The following is a 22,483-nucleotide window of genomic DNA, read 5'->3' as shown; positions in this document are numbered from 1 at the left end:
AAGAGTTAAGAGTTTTAAATAGAGGGGTTTTATTTGTTTCAGGAACAATTACTGTAAGAAAACAGAGCATAGGCCATTAGCTAGTCAGTTGGACATACGCACACAGAGATTCAAATTCAAATGCGGCAGTACCGGCTGGATAAAAAAAGCACAGAGAAGCTTATATTTCAACAAACACAGCAGAACATGTAATGTTTTCCTGAACAGTGTGACTTTATCTGCTAAGGACAACATTACACCACTATGTTTAATATAGAGAAAATTGTTTTCTGCTTCTAATGCTCTGAATTTGGAATTTAGCACCTTTAAACCACCCAAAGTAAAAAACATATTAAGTAGCTACAATGGCCAATTTCCGAATAAAGAAAATTGGCAAAGTAACTAAGTGCGAAAATAGAGGAGTAATAAGTACAATATTTAAGTGTCAAATATAGTGTAGTAGGCTATAGCAAAGAGTACCTTGACATAACATTTAATTGTAGGTTACTTTAAGTACATTATACTTGAGTAAAATAGCCTACCTAGTTTCATTCTAATCTAAGTGCAACATGTGGATCCAAATGAAGATCTTGGCTTGTTTTACATATACTTTGTGAAACTGATTATGGGTAGAAGTGCTGTAACACAATTCACACGCCCCAATCTCATGTTAACAGTGTTGTTTCCCCTTTGTCAGGACACCAATTTGAAAGGAAGGTTCGGAAGGATTTTCCTGATCCAGCGCAGCTGTGTGCCTCTCTCTCTGGTGTACCGAGCCGTCCATGTTCCGGGCTGCCCTCAGGATGTAAACTCACAGCTGTATTATCCTGCAGCGCAGCGCTGCAGCTGCAGGCGCTGCAACACGCGCTCGCACCACTGTGTCCGCACCAGCCGGGTCTCTAAAGACCGATGCACCGTGACCCTGGGCGGTGTGAAGAACCAAACACAGCCCGCTGTGAAAAACTGACAATATGACTATACCTGCAATGCACATGCATACTAAATGGACGCCGATGGACGAGTGTTTATTTGCTCTTCAGCTGTTTATGGTTTCGGCAATATGTTGCACAATGTACTGATTAAAATGCATTTAATTTAACTGTGAAAAGTGTGTAAATTAATAAAGATTACAAATAATATATGGAAAAAACTAGTCGATTATACATTTATTTAGATAAAGTGTCTTCTGTAAAGCTTAGGAGGAGAATAAGTTGGTTAGTTTGGGATTCTGAGGTTTGAGAGCCCATGCAGAATTAGTTACATGTGTCTGAGCAACCTGTGAGAAATGTTTGGGAAAAGTTGCATCATGCTCTCCTGTGCAAATTCTGAGGCAAATTGGCCCATCCTTCTTTGCAAATCCCCTCTTGTCACTGGATAACTCAGGTATGTGACGCCCCTGGAAGGTTAACGCGCTTCCTCAATTTGATATTCATTCATACAGATTTGAAGCCTGCTGGAGTGAGAGGCCACTTAAACTTCGCTAAAGCAGGACATTAGCTTTCATCTAAGGTGGGTCGAGCATGCTTTTAACGAGACATACCGTAACCTAACCATAATGTTTATGGTGAACTGAAATATACGTTTACATATTTTAACTAGCCAGTCATCATTGTCAATAAACTGTAGTCCAGAGGTAGCTCATAGCAGGGCAGGGCTGCACTTCAAAATGTGCAACTTTTAGTTCGGTAATGTTTTTACTAGCTTTTAGCTTAAAACTACAATTGTATTAGATCCAATCAATCTATTTAAACGTGGTTGCAGTAACAGGTAGTATCATTCAATATACAGTAAAACCATAGTCTTTAGTATTTTTGTAAAAAAACGTGTAGGCCTACCATGATTTACCCCAATACAGCAACATCACAGAAACCAGGCCTGGTACCAAAGTAGGCACTTATTTAAGAAAAGCACTAAAGTTTCTTTTTAAAGATGTTTTTTCTGGTCTGGAGGTGTTTTTGATTCATTGTGATTATAAATCACAATAGATGTGTATACTAAAAACAATCAGAATTTGTATGGCAACACTTTTTGCACAACCATTGGTGTGGCATAGTTGTCTGACACTAATCCATTTGACTATTACCCAATCAGTGTGTTTGGATCGAAGATCTTTGGGCAACTGGAAATAATTTCTAAACATAGGCAGGTGTGTCCGTGGAAGAAAATGAGCTTGTGGTGTGATTTTGTTTGGGTGATGACTGACCTTGGCTCCATTTCTTGGCTGGCGGTGCAGTGGGTGGAGAGTAATGTTGAATTTATCCCTGGATCTGCAGGGCTGGACTTCCTCTCTATATATATAACCCTGAGCTTCCTTACACTCCCGCCTTGCTCAGTGACTCTCAGGGACTCTCTGCCTGCTCTCCCTCTGCGGCCTCCTCCTTTGTGCTGACCAGCCTCTGCACTCACAACAACCAAGAACCATGGCCCAGCAACAGCAGATTAGGTACGAACCTGCTCTGTCCATCGGGACAATACATCAAATCCAGCATGACACCATATATAGCCTGCTCAAAGTGCAATATAGAAATAAAGCTTGCTGATTATTTAACTCTGTTAAAGTCTTGTAAATTGTTATAGTTAGCCTTCTGTTTCTCCAAGGCTAACGTGGCAAATCAATGAAGCCTTATGATTCGACTGCCTCTGGACATATGTGTATGTTTTATTTACTCTGTCGTTAAGTTATTTTTGGAAGCGCATATTCCCAGAGGCAGTCACATTATACTCAGTTCAGTTGCGATGCTAAGGCCTCACATACAGTATACAGACACCCTTTAAAGTAAAAAAGGATTTTCCAATGGAGAGAAAGTCACTAAGTATGTGCTTTATCAGACCACTAATTGTACTGCTTTAGTTCAGTTTCAGTAGGTTTTACTCTCTGACATTGCCACACCTTTTAGTCCACTTTGAGGACTAAAAAAAGAATGATTGTAATGCACATGTCTGTTTTGACTTGTACTTAAACAGCCTACCAGCCAAACTGATCAATGGAGGGATTGCAGGCATGGTGGGAGTCACCTGTGTGTTTCCAATTGACCTGGCCAAGACCCGCCTGCAGAACCAGCGCAGCGGGCAACAACTCTACAAAAATATGTAAGAAACCCCCCCCCCCCCCACCCCCCTGCTCTTTTCCTAGATTTGGAATTAACTTACTTAAATGGGCAAATGCTGCACTTCTGCCACTTATACAGATTTGTCATATTTGTCACCTTTCAGTTGTATATTTACAGTAATGTGTCTTTCTGATTAGACTGTTTTCCGAGAATGAATACTAAGAAACTGAGCCTAGCAAAGGCTGGTCAACCCAAGTTAAACTGTCTAGATTATCAGTATTTATTCCTTTCTTTCTGTGACCAATTTATAATCAACATTATTTGACAACCATTGCCTTGCCAATGTTCATGTCAAGTTTTCATTTCCAATACCAGTTTGTTTTGTTTTATACTCTGTTATGTTATACATAAACATTAAGTGTTTCCTGTATACAATGTGCATAACTATCAATTCCTGTTTTTTGTTCAGGATGGATTGCCTTATAAAGACAGTTAAATCTGAAGGCTACTTTGGCATGTATAGAGGTAAGACTAATCATATTGTTCATAACATACCGTTTTCTATGTCTGAGTAGACTCTTTAATTGGATTATTACCAAGTATATCAAATATAACTTTTTGGGGGGTTCTGTGATAGATTTCAATTGGCAATGCAACAGGAATCTAATCTGTTTACCAAAAAGAACGCTTTTCTTATGCCAAGTTTCGTGAATCATTTTCATCCCATAATGTTACTGCTTGTCAATAGGTTACTGGTTCATCTTGTAAGGCAGTGACCACATTAGCAGATCCTATGCCTTGAATGAACCATAGCTACTTTATCCTATTGATATCTGTGATGTGGAATAATTCATTTGACAGACATCTTTCTGTATTCTAATGTTTCATCTAAATTACGTTTGTGGACCTCTCTTGTTGCAGGTGCTGCAGTAAATCTCACCCTGGTAACCCCCGAGAAGGCCATCAAGCTAGCTGCTAATGACTTCTTCCGCCAACAGTTAAGCAAAGATGGGTGAGTCGTAGCGCTAAATAAAGCTAACTTCTGTACTGCGATTTTATTCTTGGTTTTAACAACATCCATGTCTCATGTCTTCATCAGCAGGTTGACGGTGTTCAAGGAGATGTTGGCAGGATGCTGTGCAGGAATGTGTCAGGTCATTATCACCACACCCATGGAGATGCTCAAGATCCAGTTGCAGGATGCTGGAAGGCTAGGTAACTTTAAAGGAAATCAGCAGAAAAAAGGATCGAATAATGCTTTTGTGATGTTCTAAAAATAACAATTACAATATGCATTTCTCCTGTACCTGCCAGCGGCCCAGCAGAGGGGGGTGCCTAGTGTCGTATCGGCTCTGAAAATGGGTGGGACCAGTGCTGTTCTTAGCCGTTCCTACAACACCAGCCCTGCACCTCAAATCATGCGAGTGTCCGCCACACAGATCACCAGAGAGCTGCTGAGGACCAAAGGAGTCAAAGGACTGTACCGGGGACTCGGAGCAACATTGATGAGGTGAGAACGAATCTCGTGCTTGATTTTGTTCAACTGGTTTTACATGGTTTGACAGCTTTTATATTGAGGTGGTGAACATGCATGTTTTATTGCATTTTCAGGGACATCCCATTCTCCGTCGTGTACTTCCCTCTTTTTGCACATCTGCACCATCTCGGCCGGCATTCCCCTGAAGACCCTGCTGTGCCCTTCTATTGGTCCTTCATGTCTGGATGCCTAGCTGGTTGCATTGCTGCTGTCACTGTCAGCCCTTTTGACGGTGAGTGACTCAGTCTATGCAGATATCTGGTTACCAGACTATTTTTAATTCTTATGTTTTTTTTAAAGAAATGTTTAACTTATTTTAAAAGCTTTCTTTCACTTGTGCAGTGGTCAAGACCAGGCTGCAGTCACTCAAGAAAGGAGCTAATGAGGAAACCTACAATGGCGTGGTGGACTGTATCAGGTAAATGCCTTTCCTTCTCCAGGGTTCACATGAACGGAAAACGTTGAATTTTTATTCAACCTGCACTCTCTCTCATTGCAGAAAGATCCTGAGAAAGGAGGGTCCCGGAGCGTTCCTGAAAGGGGCAAGTTGCCGTGCTCTTGTTATTGCCCCACTCTTTGGAATTGCACAGGTTGTGTACGTTGTCGGAGTTGGAGAGTACCTGCTAGGGTGCACACCCTAAACCATCTACTCTGCATAAACAAGCTGTTTTCTAGTCTTCTTTATGCCACCTCATTAAATTACAGGCAGCTATGCCCTGTCATAGCGATGGACCCAGCTCTCTGTTACTGTGTACCTTCTTTATTGTTGGAGGCTGTTAAAAGTTAAATGGACCTGAAAAATGCCCTTTAAATCCAAACTGGTTTAAAAGTATGCCTTTAGCTTGCCTGCTTGTATGGCCTTCAGTGGAGCTTATTGCAAACACAGAATAGCTTTCTTCACTAACAATCTTGACGGCCCAAGATTGACCACCTATTCAATCAGATCAGAGTTGACTCCAGTCTTTTACCCTTAACTGAAACACTTACTCGGGCATTCCCTTCAACTGTCTTGTCTTAAAGACACGGTGTGATGGCTGTAGCACGGTGTTGCAAAAGAGACCTTACAATGCAAGGGAGCCAATACTAAGTAATGACAAAGGCAGAATATTGAAACGTCACTTGAATAGTTTCAATCCTGTTTTAAAGGGTTTCATGTGCAACTGGGCCATGGATGTAGCACCCTGTATATGAATATAGTGGTAAATGACTTGTATTGTCTGGTGGACTGTCCACCAGTATGCCCCACAGAATCCTGTGTAATATTACTTTCTGTTACATTGAAAGAGAGATTGGTTGAGGTGTTTGGGTTCTTTACAGAGTGCTGTTGGCAATCTCTCTGTGGATGTCAACACAACAACCCGTTGTCTGTTACTGGTCAGGTTTTGGTGTCAGAGATACAGGAGCCCACACGACTGAGTTATGGTTGTCATTCAGAAGCAGAACAGAGTCGAGCTAGAAAAAGTCCTGGGTCGAAGTACTTTTAACAGTTTGTACCATTGTAAATAGCTATCCTGTTTTTTTTATTTTTTTTCTTGAACTGTGAAAAGCTAAACTCGAATTGAGAGCAGTTCTAACTTTTCAACATGTTGAAAGTGTTTCAACCAGTTGAAGATAATTATTTATTTTTTTTACTTTAAAATGTCATGTAAATACAGATTTCTAAATGCTGAATAAATATGTATGAATTCAGTGTTTACATTTGTTATTTGTTTGAATGTGTGTAGCCTGAAGTATTGCATATGTAATCATGTATTCTCAGGTAGGGCTGTTGGAAGTAGCAACAGGTTGTAATACTTGTTCTTATACAAACTTAGAAGATGTTACCATGCGCTACACATAAGCATTACTGCGAGGGATACGTTTGTGGCAGTAAAAATGCTCGTGCTGCAGTGTTGGGGTAACTCTACCCTGGGGAGTCCTGGAGCCTCTGCTGCATCACACACATTTCCAGCTGTCCCTGAAGCTCAAGAGCAGAAAGGTGAAACTGACACCCAACTCAGGCGACTAATCCTGGAAACATATTTAATAACACTGGATATCAAATACAATTATCTGGTAAGGAATACAAAATCATTTTACGAAGTGATACGTTGTAAAAAACTATTATATCAATTGGCTACATGTACTATTTGATCCTCACAAATGCATTGAGGACATACTTAAATATAACTCTTTTGTAGATCTCTCAGTAATGTCTTTCTTTGAAATCACATGATTTGTTCTAAATGCAGACCTACAGCAACATTTAAAAACTTTTCTGAGGAGATACAGTTCTAGTCTATGTTTTATAACAAATAATTGAAAGTGAAGTGTGAAGGTTACATTTCAGGACTTAAAAGTGTGTGGACCTGATGGAATATTTTGAGGCCAGGACACATGCAGCTCGTGGAGTATGTGACTGATGCTGTGTGTGTAATGGTGTCTGAGGCTATGATTTCATGTATTAGAGATGTATTTGATGCTAAGAGGTGTAACAAGTTATTAAATATAGTAAATCCAATGCAAAGCTACTTATCTGAGCTATACATGCGTTTTAATAAACACAAAATGTACACCAAGTATAAATGACACACAAGAAACAATGTTCAACTTTAAAAGCTTTATTACACTTTGTAAACCTATCTTCCTGAGAAGTCTGAAATGGTATTAAAATAAATTAACACACAATCATCTAAAAATAAGGCTTGGCTGCTTGTACTTTTGTTTCTCGTTATACCTTCAGATTTGCTCCAACAAATACAACTGAGGAACACAGCAACAGCTTTGTGGATTTAGTTGCACTAAACTGTTCCCTTTTTTAACTCCAGAGCCTCTATAGTGAAAAGAGATTCAGTTGTGTGTCTTCACTCAGAGTGAACACCGCCTACTGGAGTGGTAACAAAGCCTTTGGAGTCTCATCTCTCGTGTCACATTACACTCAAATGTAAAAAAATTACCAGGGCTTGTGTTCCACACAGCTTGATCAGAGGCTTTTGAAATAGTTGGCAGATAAATTGTTGCTTTTACCACTTCAGCTCTCTTGGCTTGAAAGACACTGAGTGTGACACTTTAAGACAGACCACAACAATAATGGCAAGTCTAATGTGTGTGACAATGAATTGCAGTCGAACTCTACAAACATATGTACACTTTGCTAAGATTTTTTGCTACGTTCAGTCATCACGTAGTTCTAAAATAGCTCATCTTCAAAGAAAGGCACGTTAAGAAGCTTCCGTTTGACTAATGCAAACATTGTCATGACTACATAAACACTTTACAACTACTGCAAGCCTCTGTCTACGCACAGCATGTTAAATAGTAGGCCTACTGTATCTATCACATCAACCACAAATAATGTACAAGAAAACTCATATTTACATACCAGAGTCCAAATATAAACCCTACAGAATTAACAGCAGCCCGATGAACCTGGATAAATAGAAGTGATTCCAGGTTGGGCATGTCTGTCCAACTATCATATCTGCTGAGTTTGATGAGATTAGAGGAAAACAGAGGTTATTGCTCTGATTTATGTTGTTGTGGGCGGTGCCCTTTTAGGCACAGGGGAAAAAAAGATGGAGGTGTGAAGAGATCAAAGACCTGGTTAGGATAAGCACATTTCTTAGGCCCAACTGCTTGTTCTCAGTTGACCGACTAGAATATATTTAGCCTGTAAACATTTCCAAATGATCCTCCTGACATACAGTAAACAGAGACTCAGATATATATACACAAGGGGCTTTTCCTTTTGGTTTTTAGTTTGTATGTACTTTTCCTAATGCTGCAGGCATTAATTTATGTCTTTTTTTTTTAAACTTGCTTGTGGTATGCGCCACATATTGGCATTATTAAAAATATATAAAGTATGCATGAGTTGTTGTAAAAGACCTGAATGTGGGTAGGCCTATAGTTGCCTAAAATAATAGATTATTTCTTTCAAAAATTAGGATGAGAAGATTAATACCACTCATATGTCTGTAAAGTAAATATTAAGCTACAGCCTGTTAGTGTACCTTAGTTTAGTTTAGCTTAGCATAAAGACAAAGCCAAGCTAGCTATTCCCTCCTTCTTCCGTTATTTGTGCTAATCTAACCAACTCCAGGCTGCAGCTTGAGATTCACTAACATTGTCATTGTGCTATCAATCAGCTAATCAACTCATAGCAAGAAAGTGAATAAGCATATTTTGAACTATCCCTGTAATATAACTGCTGTATTTCTTGTAGAAACAATTGGTTTTGATCACACAGTATACAGATACTGTGTGTGTGGGAGAGAAAGAGCGCTTGGGCTGCATGATGGATGCTTTCCCAAAACATTCACTGGTCACTCTCTTGGCACCACGCTCTGATTCCACCAATCAGGATTTTCATACCTACGAGATTCCAGACAACCTTCTTCGAGGCTGTGGTCTCACGTAACACAACATTGCTGTGCTTGTGTGTCTTTGCGGCTTCATGTTTGTGTTAATCTGAATGCTCAGATAAGCAAACTCAGCTGCTTTCACCTCAGATTGCTCTCCCTGGGCTACAGTTTCCCACAGCCAAGAGGTCAGTGTCAAGGCTGTGTGAAAAAGCATTGACACTGCTATGACAGTATGTGGGTTTAACATTTGTAACGTTCGCCAAACGGCCATGAGGAAAAACAATTTGACAGATTGTCAGGTCATAAAATCATACTGTTCCCACAGGATATGTGGACTACATCTTATCTGAATGTGTTGAAAGGAAGCACATGCTACTTTGCTTGTGACTGCAAATACAAAAAGAAAGAGAGCTGGTTTAAGCATCACAGTGGAAAGGATTTTTTTAACATAATCTAATTACTGCCTGGGTCCCTGGATTGACAGAGGTTGTCATTTGATCTGAAGGCTGTACAGTCTTTTTGGGCAAGAAGGACAGAGGTCATATTTAGATGACCTCCCTGCTGTTGCGGATGGCACAACAGAGCACCATACTGAAGATCATCCCAATAATCTGTTAAAAGGAAACAGAATTTTAATAAAAATCATTCTCTCCCACAATGTGTATGTCTGTGTGTGTGCTTCTTCTCAGATCATGACTCACCATGACTCCAGCGATGCCGATGCCCACATATCCAATGATGTAGAGTTTAGTGTTGAAAAACTCCTCAATGCCTGTCTCACAGTCCTGCACACCGAAGATAGAGTCACGTTATTGAACCAGATTGATTATTGCGGCACCGTGTCTCATTCATAAGACAACAAAGCGAGATAATGACATTTCCATCTTGCGTCTGGTGGTACTTACTTTAGTGTCTTTTGGAGGATCAGGGCAAGGGTATTCTGTGGTTCCACAACAGTTCAGCTAAAATTGCGAAGAAAATCAAAATATGATGGGTTTAGGCATAAGCAAATATCTTTAAACATCTTTGATTATGCACTTTTTCTACTTGTTGTCACCCTAGAATTAGATGTTCTACTTACCACTTTCTGGTATGAGATGATCAATGTGCCGTTATTGTTTTCATTGTAGTTGATTGTGTAGTAGGTCTGAACATCTTTGATTATCTGTGTCAGAGGGGACAAGTAAATACCATTAGGATTCATCAAACTCCAAGCATGACTCAAGCTCTGAAATGTGAAATGCTTCATACCTTGTCTTTGTTCAGGAATCCAAACACGCCTGCTGCCAACTCAGCGCAGAAGATGATCAACAGACAGGCAAAGAACTAAACAAAAGCATTAAAAACAGAAAAGATATTGATTATTGGTTAAATATATATCAGGTTAAGAGTTATTAAAGGTTCCAACTATCTGTCTAAAATAAAAGCATTTCAGTTCTTGTTCTGCTGTTGTAGGTTAAATGCATTGTACTCACTGAACCCAGCAGGCATTGAGATTCCCGAACAGCTCCACAGCAGCCAAAGAAACCAACCAACATCACCAGAATGCCAGCGCCGATCAGGATATACACACCTGAAGGAACAGGAAAAAGAGATGCAATGGTAAACAGAAAGGCAATGATAATAAAGCCGTTAGTCATGAGACAAACAACCTTTGTAATCACTTTTGATGATGATATTATGATTTCTATCTTATCTATCTATCTATCTATCTATCTATCTACATCTCTATTAATATGCTCAGCTTTTCCCAGCTAGTGCTTCTGACTATTGCAAATTACAGAAGCACCAGCAGAGGGCAGCATACAGCTAGAAATGTAAATGAAAACAGTCACAATCTGGACTGCAAGTACAAAAGCTCAGACAGTGGAATGTTATATTTCAGACTGCACTCTTCCTGTGTTTGGTGCTTAGATCTTTTTTCTAGTAGTGGAGGCACTTATTGTTCCTCTTCATTGTGCCCTAATGTTAGATTATTTGTTGTTGTTGTTAAGAGTCTGTTTTAGGGGGAGCTCCTTAGATGCCCTGATGTCACATTAAACCTCTCATTAGGAAAGGTACATCATTATGGAGCTAATTTCCTCCATATATCATGGGTAGGTCTGGAGGGAGGACATTCAACAACAATTGGGAACACCACTCATACAGGTGGGGTTGGTTGCCAGGCGACAGCTCAGCAGAAATTGGGCGAGATAGTTAGAGTCGGCTCCCAGGTGACACAGGCTCAGGTGGGAACAAGAGAGGAAGACGGTTCATAGGATCCCGATGGTTCAACAAAGAGATTTGATGTGCGATAATAATTCAGTTGGGTGTGTTGTTTTCTTGTTGTTAGAAAGGAGAGTTTAGCTACTTCGTGTGAAGCGATCATTCTTATCAGCTTTTAACTCATCGCAGCTGGGAGCAAGAGATGCTGCTGAACTCACATACTTGGCTTTTATATTGGTTTTCATTTATCTCTGAGTCTGTAGTCATCTTTTCAGAGTATGTCATTTCAAAGCTCAGAAAAGTTTGATGTGGGATTGGCGCTATGGAAACTAGGCATAGCAACAGTTGAGCGCTCTCACTGTCAAAGCCATGTGTTGCACTCTCCGAGGACCTGACAGAAGCAACAAGTCCTCCAACTCATACGACCAAATGGGTCGATTGTTCAAGCCCTTATTACGACCAAATATGTCGTTTGTTCAAGCGCTTAATACGACCTATAATTACGTTTTAAAGTTGTCGGCCTCTAGTGCTCCCGTTGAATGAAAACGTTACAGAGGGTCGTTTATTCACAAATAACCCTCTCTGTAAAATCCTAAATTGTAGGATAGTTTGGCCATTAAAACGCTTTTTGATTAGATTTCTAGCGAGAAGTATATATTGTACTTTTAGAATCCACGTCCAGTCGATATGTAGGATCTATAGTTTGATAGATATTACGAAGATGATTTGAGGTTTCGTCAGGAGAACGTGTATGCGGCAAGCTTCCATGTAAAGTTACGGGTTGAAAACAGTATTTCCGGTATCGATGTTTTCATAATAAAACCAATGATCAAATGATTTAACAGTGATATCTGCAGTACTCATCTACTAAAAAACATCAGTTTATCCTAGTTAATTATACGACATTAATTGGTTTAAATTAAACAATGCTTTTGTGTTTTTCCCATAGGTTTTTCTCTTTCGATTCTGAGAGACACATTTCTTTTTTCAGAGGTTTTGATAGGCTAAAATCACGCCGCAATGCACGTCGGGATATGGTGTTTATGTGATATGAAATCGGAAAACATTTAAAAAAAATAAAATAATACTTTATTCCGAGTGTTTTTGCTTTTCTCTTTGAAAGTCATCACATAACGGCATTGTAATACACGGTTCGGCTGCATTAAACATTACATATCTGCCGTATATATTTATTTATAGAGCCCTGATCAGAAGACCTTTTGACAAACTGGAAGAGATGCCGCCAAAACTGAATACGTGACGTGGACCATAAATATATCAACAATTAAACAACATCTTCCATTTCTTTTCACACAATACGTCTCCTTGCAGTATCAACACTAATTCGGCTGACTTTTATATTTGATCCAATTAGTAGATAGTCTGTATTTACACCATAACGGTTCACAGCTGATAGAAAGGGACTTTTTTGTAGTTTTTAAAGATATTACTGATTTTCTGAACTATCTTTCCAACTCCTCGTGCAGTTGACTGTTACAGGTCTATACAAGTTCATGGTACAATGCATAAGCTTCACATCGAGAGACTGAAACTGTACTTTCCTTTACCGTTCTGTTTTAATTTCACAATAAAGTGAATAGTCATATTATGTTTGATATTATTATGTTTTATTAACTAGACCACTGGTTTTTTAAACCGCACCTCCTAGTGCTTAAAGCACGTTATATTTGATGAAAACATTTAAATATTAAGAGTAGCCTTCATACAAAATAGGGGTCAATGATAGAAATATAGAATAGAAAATATCAAGAAGATACTGTAGTGATCTCTACAATAAAACAGTTTAGTGCAGGACGTCGAAAGATATTAACAGGAGGATGTGCAAAACAGACAAACTGATAAGACTGAATTTTACTCAGGTGTAACTAAAGTCTGATTTAAGGGTTGTTTATATTTCACATCATTAATCAGAATCTGCAAAGTAACAAAAATAAATGTAGTAGAGTAAAAATACCAGGTTAACCTCTGAAGTGGAGTAGAACAAAGTAGTACATGCTGCTGTAACAAAAACATTTCCCAACTTGGGATCAATAAAGTATCTTATCTTAAGATGATCGATGGCTACTGCCATATTTGCTAAATGTGCATCTGAACCTTGACAAGTGCATGTTTCAGGCTTATCAATTAACAACAGGAGGGGTCACAGACATAAGACCAGCTGTTAAATAAAGCTCTTCTGACCTTAGCTGTCATGTGGGTATATTAATGCTGCCCATTATGGACACAAGCAATCTTCACCCATGTATTAATTATATGTTTTAAATTTGATAACACCAATGTGTTTCGCATCCCCTAAACCTCCAGGGATGTATACAGTTTAATACTGGCAACTTCTAATTGTGGGAAATACGAAAACGTCTTTTAAAACTTTTAAAACTTTAAAAATTCCCAGTAGAGACGTGCCATAGAACATGTTGCGAAACACACAATAGCCAGCATGTGTAATTCTGGGGGGGAGGGCTGGGCTGGACCCGTCCAAGTCCAGTTTTGGATAGTCTGGCGTGGTTCCATCCCATTTCAAAGAGCTGTTTGACACTCGGCCTAACCTTGTCGCACTGCCACTCCAACATCCAATCACAGAGCTTGAGGGCTAATCACGGGGTTTGTAAAGCAAGGCAGATGTTGTAGTCCCAAACGATAGCTGGGGATTCTGGGTAGTGTCTTCGGAAACTCTGTAGTGTCTAAACTCCGAAAAAACAATTTGTTTCTCCGATTCGAAGGTTAAAAACACAAAAGCATTTTACACAATTTAAACCAATCAATATTGTGTAATTAAAAAGGATAAACTGATGTTTTTTAGTGGATGAGTAATGGAGATATCACTGTGTAATCATTTGACAGTGTGGGGAATACTTCCGGTTTTATTATGAAAACTTCGAGACCGGAAATACTGTTTTCACCCACGCTAACTTTACATGGAAGCTGCCCCATATATATATATATATATATATATATACATAGACATATACATATATATATATACATATATACATATACATATATCCATATACACGTTCTCCTGGCGAGGCCTCAAATCATCTTCGTATATCTATCAAACTGTAGATCCTACACATCCACTGGACGTAGATTATAAAAGTACAATATATACTTCTCGCTAGAAATCTAATAAAAAAGCATTGTAATGGCCAAACTATTCCACAATTTAGGATTTTCCAGAGAGGGTTATTTGTGAATAAACGACCCTCCGGAGCATTTGCAATCGACAGGAGCATGTTGTTTCTTACACGACCATTAGAGGTGCTACACTTTAAAACGTGACTCTGGGTCGTATAGCTGCTGAACAATCGACCTATATGGTCGTTTTTTGTAGGAGGACAGGCTGGACAGAAGCCACCCATCCTGTGTCAAACCCTATGGTCAAACCACAAGGATATCTGAGCCTTATTTCTTACTAAACTCACACACAGAGAAGTAATAGAATAACTTTAACTACAGGCTTCTGTTGTAAAAAAAAAAAACCTTTCTAAATGTATATTCTATTACACAACACTATCAGTCCCTAACAGGCTTCAAAGAAGAAAATAAATCGGGAGTAGAGTAGTTTAGACTGAAGATCGTTAAAATAACTGAATGTATTTTAGGTTTAACACAGGATGTGTAGTCAGCTTAACACATTTCTTTCCCAGTCTTTTATTTTGACATCCCATCTTGTTTTTCCTGCAGATCTTTGCCATGGAGCCCCATCTGTTTATATGACTGCCCTCTTCCATATGCCTTTTTAACTGTCCCAACACTCACTGTCTCCTCCTCCATCTCTTTCCATCTGGGCAGGGTGACTGATTGAAAGGTGGTTAGCAGCCCTGTGGTTTCCATCATGCATGTATGCTCTATGGCAGTCATTTCCTGTTATTCACACTCATCAGCTCAAAAGAAGCTATCCCACACCTAATAATCGAAACTTCAAAAGCATTAGAGCATGTTGTATTTGGATATTGAACCACAAATGGAAAACTTTGTAGAACACCAATCAAATAGTGACACTCACACTATTTTGCAATCTCACAAAGACTTTTGTACAAGCAAGTCTGTGGTAGGAACACTAGCTCTGACATAGAGACATACTTTTATTTACAGCCAAAACTATTTGCACTGAAATATGTCAATACAAACACATTTTCAGACGGAGAATAAGATAAGTGCATGACATTTTGCTATGTGTCTACTCTAGCATATTAAAAACATGTATTATTTTAAATATTTGAGAAGATACAATGGTATCAAAAGGCAATGTTTCTAATGCCGCAAATATACGTAAAGATTGTCTCAAAATGTAAGTGAAACTGACATTTCCATTATCCATTTAGACTCGTTTCTGCGCAATGTAACAGAATATATTCACAAACATAAGCATTCCTTTCAGCAAATATCATAAATCAATGGCCTTGTGTTGAATGTGTACAGCTTATTGTTTCACACCTACACCGTGTGTACATTAAGATAACCTCGGATGCGCTGTGGTACTCACCAATGAAGAAAGTGTCTGGAGCTTTATCACCATTTAGAAGAGAAACAGTTTCTGGGTCAAAACGTAGCCATAGTCCCACTGCCAGAACGAAGGATCCCATCAACTGCAGGAAGAGAGGGGAGAAACACTTAGAATAAGATTGTGCAACAAATGAGTTATTATTTCCGGAGAAAAAAACCCATAGTAAAGCAGAGTTCTGTGCTTCTGAGACTCGGCTTTCACCCTCTAATAAATACCAACTGTAGATGTAGTAATCATTCAAATGCCTTGGAAAAGACAACTCTTATTACAGTTAGTATCTAATAAGTAGAACATCTTTTTTTTGTTCTTTCAAAATGAACCTGTGTGCCTTATCATTTAAATCCTGGCTTGAGATCTGACGTCATTGCTGTAAATTGGTTTCAGCATTCACTGATAAAGCAACTATCTTCTCATTACTATCACAACAGTAGAAGTGCATGATCTTCTGGCGTTCAGAGGGGTTGCACTTTTGCTCTGGCCTTCATATAATTTTCCATATGAACAAAGCTATGGTGCTGTGGAGTTTCCTACCCTCCACCCTTTTCCCAGAAGTATATTGTGTATCTCAATAAGAGCATGTTTGGATACTTACTTAATGTTTCTAATATTTGTTCATCGTGGGTGGATCCTTTAAGAGCTCTAAACCAGTACAATTAATGAAAATGTAAGTTATGTAACGCTCTACTTTGAAACACCCATTAGCGATTTCTGGTGTCCCACAGGAAGATAATGACCGCTGTCTGCGGGCAGCAGTGTGGCACCTTGAGCTTGAGCAGGCTCTCCTGTTTGTTTGGAAATGTGTTTCCATGTTGCTCATACTTTCCTTCATCTAAACCACCATCAGCATACATCGAACCAAATCATACTGCCACCCTCTTGCTAAGAGCAAACTCACTCCAGCAAACAACTTCTATTCTCTCAGTCCACGGAGAAACTGGAAGAAAATGTGTTGTTTTCTGAGATCTGAGATGCTCTCAAGGGCAGAGTCAGTGGTGAGTGCTCCACTGACAGATCAATACTGAGAGGTTTTAAAGACCACAGAGCCCTGTCCCCTGAGGAATATCCAAACTCAAAACCTTTCCACAAAACAGTGTCTGTTTGAGTGTATGTGTGTGTGGGTGTGTGTGCACGCCTTGTGTGCGCACACAGAGAAATACAATGATTTGTCTAAATGGAGAGTATTTAGGAGTGCCTGTCACATGGTCTCTCGCTGTCCTAGATGTCAGAGTTTAGGTGGACCGCTGTTCTGTTTGTTGTTTTTGTTTCTACGTCCTGAGGCTCTGTTAAGTGAATTTATTTCGAAAAACAAACACTGTTGTCAAGTTGGGAAAATAACAAACTGTTCCAAGTCTGTATTTTAATTTGACTTTGTAACCTCTTGTTTGCCAAATCCCCTGTGCCTTTTTCTGGTATTGATATTTCTCTCGTTTCACTAGTCTTCTTCCATTTTTGATGCCCTCATCTCCACTGACTACTCCTCCTCCACTACAGGTTATATTTTATGTTGTTGGTCTGAAATGAGGCCAGTAGCTCGGTAGTAAAGCATCTGAATTAGACAGGAGTTGGGAAGCCTGATTCCTACAAAAACGAGGATTTTGTGTCATGCGTGATGATGGAGCAGCTGAGCTCTCAGGGTTTCAGGATTATCAGGTCCAAAGTGATAAAGCACGGTGAACTGAAGGCTGCAGATATGCAGATCCACTGAACCAGGCTGGATACGTGTGGAGAAAGACTGGATCTATTTAATGCTGGTATTTGTACCTTGTAAAACTGCTGCCCACTGGATTATGTTGATCTGCACACAATGCTAAGCGCCAGTGTTGTCCCAAGTAGTGGTGTCGATTGGTATTCGTATCGATGATAATATAAAAAAAATTGATTCTATTATGTTAATATAACACATATGATAATATTGTAAAACTTCGAAGTGGCTTTATAATAGGCTCCTTATCTTTCTTATTGTACGCTTTTGTACAATTATGTTTTAAATCAGTGTCATTCCTTTGCCAAAAAAGAGACATAAATAAAATAAAAAAGTTAACTGATTTGAATGAGATTTTATATAAATATAAAGATAATATTGTTATTGTTGATTGATGTTGTTAGTGATGAAAGAGGAGCAGGTGGTTCAGCGCTCAACCAAACCTAATTTCTATTATGGTTTAATTTGAAAGCCTTTTCAAAATCAGATGCATAGATGGATACCACACAAACAGCTCTCCTTTTAGAGCAGGGGGGCCACATCCAACGCTGCAGGCAGTAGCTGACATGCTAAGTACGTTCTCAACTCTGGCACTCATGACTATCCCAATGGTCCCATTAACCCCTGAATAAACCACCCAATCCCCCCCACACACACCACGACCACCACTTTGTCTGCCATCATTACCTTGTCTATCACCGTACACACCCCTCCCAACCTCCCAGAAACGACCACCGCGCCCCCTCACTTGTGTCCCATGTATCCCCCTCTTACCCCACCTCATCTCGCACCCCTCCCTCCCAACCTCACCCAAAGGACAAAGACCCTCTGTCTCCCGTGACTATATGTTTTGGCGCACAATAGGAGGGAGACAAACAGACATACTGAAAAAAAGAGAAAGAAGGATGGAAAGGAAAGAGAGAATAAGTTGTTAGAGAACCCATCATCCCTTTTCTTTTCCAGACAGAATCTTATTCAGAAACAAAGTTGAAGACCCAACATGTGTCTTATATTAATTTTGTAGAGCCTTATTATGTCTGAATTGGCAGTGAGTATAGTAAGATACATCCTCTTTCTTTCCTTACAGCTTTTGGGTCTTTTGTATGTCTGGATTCTTCTATTCAGGGATATAAATCCCTCTCACAAACATTTATTAAGGTTTTTACAGGAACAAGGCGTACATTTTGCAGTTAAATTGTGTTTTTGTGAGGGGAATTTCCAGGAAAACAAGGGCAGAGCTGACACAGGGCTGTGGTCTTGGTCAGAGACAGTCTGTGGCATCACACATTTTGTAGGATAGATTTTATTTTTGGTTTAAAAAGTAGTCATAAATTAAAGAAAAAGCAGTATATGAAAGCAAAACATCTGTGAAACACTACTTTAAAAGAACCAGTAATTGGTTAGTTTGTCAGAAAATCTTCTCGTCTTCTTCCTAGCATATGTTTGGAAAAACAGATGCAAGACCACATTTAAAATTGATGGGCAGAAGGAAAGTGTAAATAGGAGGGAGATAATTATGGGTGGAGTAAATCCTATTGTATTCTGCCCAAGGGGCAAGGGGCAAGGAAGGGGGAGTGGGGTGGCATACACCAACGTCACAAAACAGACAGAAATGTGTTTGTAGGACAGAATATTGTAATAATATTTGACACTAATATTGAAATGATAGTTGAGCCTGTTCAACATAAATATTTCTCTTAACTGTCTATCTTTTTGTCAAACATACTAACCTTCATTTATTGCATATTTTTTCTTAAGTTTAGCTGATTCATCTTAGCTGCCATACTTTGGCATTATGCTCACAACAAAGAACAGCAGTGAGTTTGCCTTTTTACAGAACTAAATGCACATTTTAGATATTGTAATATTAGTTGAATAGTGGATGTTGGGGAATAATTTGCTTAAGTATTCAACCTTTGACACAGTTCAGCATTTTCTCCTTTCACTGTCTCCTTTCCCATGGCATAAGTCTACGGCCTTGGGTATTGCTGCTATCTCTCTCAAGGAGGGGCAGCTTGGGCGTATTGTTGTTGCCAGCTTATACAAGCTGGCATGATAGTTTATTGTTCAGGGACATCTAGAAGCCCTTCTTTTCTGGAACGTAGGTTCCCTGCCGCACATTCTTTTCAATGGACGACAGCTCTAGTTAGATTCAGGGTCCATATTTGTTTAATCTCGCTGATGAAGAATGTTGATTATTACACTCTGAGTCCGAACTAGTTAAAACCTCGAACTACAGTTATTCCGAATTGATTTGGTATCTCTACCCTGTGTCAACTCGTGGCCCACGACATGTCTTGTGAATTCTCCGGCCGAAGCTCCAAATAAACCGCCATTGTTTGCCATCAAAGTTCCAGCTCTCCTCGTGTCTCTCTGAGTCCTGTTTCCAATTGCTTCAGAAGTTTCACCCACAGTGGACACAACTGAAGAGTCTAATAGAAACACTCTATAGAAATTAGCACATGTTTTTCAGCTTCAGAAAGGCATTGTTTTCTATTAGACATGTGACTATGAAACTGACGTTTTTTTCAGTAACTCACATCATAAATTATTCAGCCAACACCAGATGACAAGGAAGAACACTGGAGGAACATTGTGGGAAATACACTTCTTGTTGTCCCACAATGTTTACCTCACAGGCTTAATCTTTGACTAAATAGGGCAGTCAGTGAGCCAAAGCACACACACACAGGCCAGACATGCCAGCAAGGTATTGATAGTGTAATATATACAAGAGCTTGGCCTGCATTACGTTAATGACAGTTGTATTGGAGCCCTGCAGGAATTTCACTACATCATGTTGCTGTGACACCGAGTCAGAGAAGTCTAACACAGGGCCACTTTGTCCTTATTGATTGATGACCATGTTTAGGCTGTCAAATGAGGATAGTTGTATGAAGCACATCATCATTCAAGTAAAAACACCTGTTTATAGTGTGTGAGTGTCAGCATGTCTCACGACTCCCTTCTGGTGACACTATTTGGTGTCCAACAGAAGAGCCTCTGACCTGTCACTGCTCTACTGTCCACTCATTGGGGGGATTTGAAGGGAAACATATCTGCCCCTCCTCCACAAAAACTCTTCTCATCATGTCTCACTCCAACATCAACAGAGGGGGCCATAGAGGGGGCCATAGCCCAGGGAGGGATTGGGATGCTGTGATTATAAAGGCATGGTGATTACTGTTCATTCCTAGTGGTAATTTGTATGCAGCAAGCACCAAAACGCATTCACATAGGTATTTCTGTGATCCTCTGTGATGTGTAACACACACACACACACACACACACACACACACACACACACACACACACACACACACACACACACACACACACACACACACACACACACACACACACACACACACACACACCCACCCACACACACACACACACACACACACACACACACACACACACACACACACACACACACACACACACACACACACACACACACACACACACACACACACACACACACACACACACACACACACACACAGAACATATCAACAGTCTAAGCAGCTATCCTCTACTGATCTGATGTTCTATCTTTATCTGGGTCATCTGTCCCTCTATTGCCATGTGAGCGCGCACACGCACATGAATATCCCTTTCAATCTCCCAATGACCCTTTTCTCTCCCATCACATTTACTGTCTGCATTTTTCTTGAACATGTCTGTCACAAATCCTCTTTCCCCACTTGTCTGACATCTCTCTCATCTTCACCCCTCAGTGACGGGTTGTCTCTGCACGTGTCCACACTCAGACGTATTATTATTATTATTAAAAGAAGATTTCAGCCACACCCATCCTGGATAAGGATAGCACAGCTTAATGATGGGGCCGCTGCGTTCAGCGCTTCATCAGGCTCTGTTGCTTAGGCAGGCAGGAGCAGCAGACTGAAGTTATGCTATTGTCCTGCTGTCACAATGGATCCATTCACGCTGCACACAGCGCCTGATCTACTCCACAGATGCTTGTTGGAACATCTCTCCTTCACATACACAAAGGAGCGTACCCTCTGAGGAGTGAGAACAGTGGAACACATATCCCAAAGCGCACTTTTACACACACCCACCCACCCACACACACACACGCGCGCGCACACACACGCACGCCCACACACACGCACGCACGCACACACACACACACACACACACACACACACACACACACACACACACACACACACACACACACACACACACACACACACACACACACACACACACACACACACACACACACACCCTTTTCTTTATTTAGAAGGAGAAGTGTGGGATCTCGTGCCCAAGGTGATTGTAACTCAGTGTCTCAATCAGCCCTGCAGCTCTGCTTGTTAATGGAGCTTCGTGACGCAGGGAAACAACTGCTGAGTTTGTTTTCCATGCTGTCTCTCAATCTCTCTCCAAATCTCTGTCTTTTCATTCAGTCTTCCTTTCAAAAACACGCTTACCCGGGAAAAGGGGGGCGGATTTTTCCTTCTGTGGAAAATCTGATTTGTGCCCAGTGAGCCAAAACTAAAAACCTCCGAGTGTCACCCTTTCCACGCCACGCAGAGTAAACCCACGCCGGACTGAAACTAGGCTTAAGCACACATGATGAATGCGAGAACTGAAAACAATTGAGCATTGTTTGTTAAAATAACACATGGGTGTAAAGGTCAGCGGTGGAGAGTGAGTAGGCCTATCAATGGTGCACTTGCTCCATTTAAGCGCATCCCATCGTTACAATCGCCGAACATGCACTTACCCAGAATATAAAGTTGAACACGAACAAAAGGTATTTCCCACATCTCATCTCATCCACCTTCGACATTTTGGCTCGATGAGTTTATCCTTTATCCCCTCAAAAATGCTCTGATGGTTGTATTGGCTCCTTTCACTGAGACAATAATAACGGTCCACTCGGTCACAACACAAGTGCATCAAGAAGCGCCGTCACGTTATTCTCTCGGACACACACAAAACACAGGATCCGCTTAGACTCTTTCCAGACCGCCCCTTTCAACAATGCAGGGGGGGGGGGGGGGCTGAAGTTGAGACCGAGACTGCAGGATGAGAGCTTGCTTATTATTGACCTATAAGCTGATATAAACACTTGTGTTCAGTATGCAATTGAATAACTGG

General features: G+C 40.2%; 2 protein-coding genes across 3 annotated transcripts; one reads left to right on the top strand and one right to left on the bottom strand.

The window, feature by feature from the left end:
* Positions 1 to 1,399: 1,399 nt before the first annotated feature.
* Positions 1,400 to 6,261, top strand: LOC117450086 (mitochondrial glutamate carrier 1-like). Of its 2 annotated transcripts, none has more exons than XM_034088115.2 (10): positions 1,400 to 1,488; positions 2,313 to 2,422; positions 2,944 to 3,069; positions 3,499 to 3,554; positions 3,951 to 4,041; positions 4,129 to 4,244; positions 4,344 to 4,539; positions 4,641 to 4,798; positions 4,909 to 4,984; positions 5,066 to 6,261. In XM_034088115.2, exons 2-10 carry the CDS (start codon positions 2,400 to 2,402, stop codon positions 5,205 to 5,207), a joined length of 984 nt encoding a protein of 327 aa, XP_033944006.1. In that variant the 5' UTR covers positions 1,400 to 1,488; positions 2,313 to 2,399; the 3' UTR covers positions 5,208 to 6,261. The 2 variants fall into 2 exon arrangements, with proteins under 2 accessions (XP_033944006.1, XP_033944005.1); XM_034088114.2 differs by having other exon boundaries at positions 1,415 to 1,488; positions 2,253 to 2,422.
* An 889-nt stretch (positions 6,262 to 7,150) lies between these two features.
* Positions 7,151 to 22,324, bottom strand: LOC117450097 (tetraspanin-2-like). The gene is made up of 8 exons (XM_034088130.1): positions 22,107 to 22,324; positions 15,622 to 15,724; positions 10,385 to 10,482; positions 10,161 to 10,235; positions 9,991 to 10,074; positions 9,815 to 9,871; positions 9,611 to 9,694; positions 7,151 to 9,520 (listed from the first exon to the last, which is right to left on the bottom strand). The coding sequence occupies exons 1-8, from the start codon at positions 22,170 to 22,172 to the stop codon at positions 9,455 to 9,457; spliced, it is 633 nt and encodes a 210-aa protein (XP_033944021.1). The 5' UTR covers positions 22,173 to 22,324; the 3' UTR covers positions 7,151 to 9,454.
* Between the last annotated feature and the right edge of the window lie 159 nt (positions 22,325 to 22,483).

This window comes from Pseudochaenichthys georgianus, chromosome 7 (assembly GCF_902827115.2).
Source record: "Pseudochaenichthys georgianus chromosome 7, fPseGeo1.2, whole genome shotgun sequence".
NCBI classification, from domain to species: Eukaryota; Metazoa; Chordata; class Actinopteri; order Perciformes; family Channichthyidae; genus Pseudochaenichthys; species Pseudochaenichthys georgianus.
This window is presented reverse-complemented; position numbering and strand designations above follow the sequence as displayed.

Bases quoted from the DNA above. Each gene is read 5' to 3' on its own strand.
- LOC117450086 (XM_034088115.2), top strand. From the start codon at position 2,400: ATGGCCCAGCAACAGCAGATTAG. The intron at 3,070-3,498 runs GTAAGAAACCCC...TTTTTTGTTCAG, and splicing joins CAACAACTCTACAAAAATAT to GATGGATTGCCTTATAAAGA. The intron at 3,555-3,950 runs GTAAGACTAATC...CTCTTGTTGCAG, and splicing joins CTACTTTGGCATGTATAGAG to GTGCTGCAGTAAATCTCACC.
- LOC117450097 (XM_034088130.1), bottom strand. From the start codon at position 22,172: ATGTCGAAGGTGGATGAGATGAGATGTGGGAAATACCTTTTGTTCGTG. The intron at 10,483-15,621 runs GTGAGTACCACA...CTGTTCCTTCAG, and splicing joins TCCAGACACTTTCTTCATTG to GTGTGTATATCCTGATCGGC. The intron at 9,521-9,610 runs GTGAGTCATGAT...TCCTTTTAACAG, and splicing joins TCGGCATCGCTGGAGTCATG to ATTATTGGGATGATCTTCAG.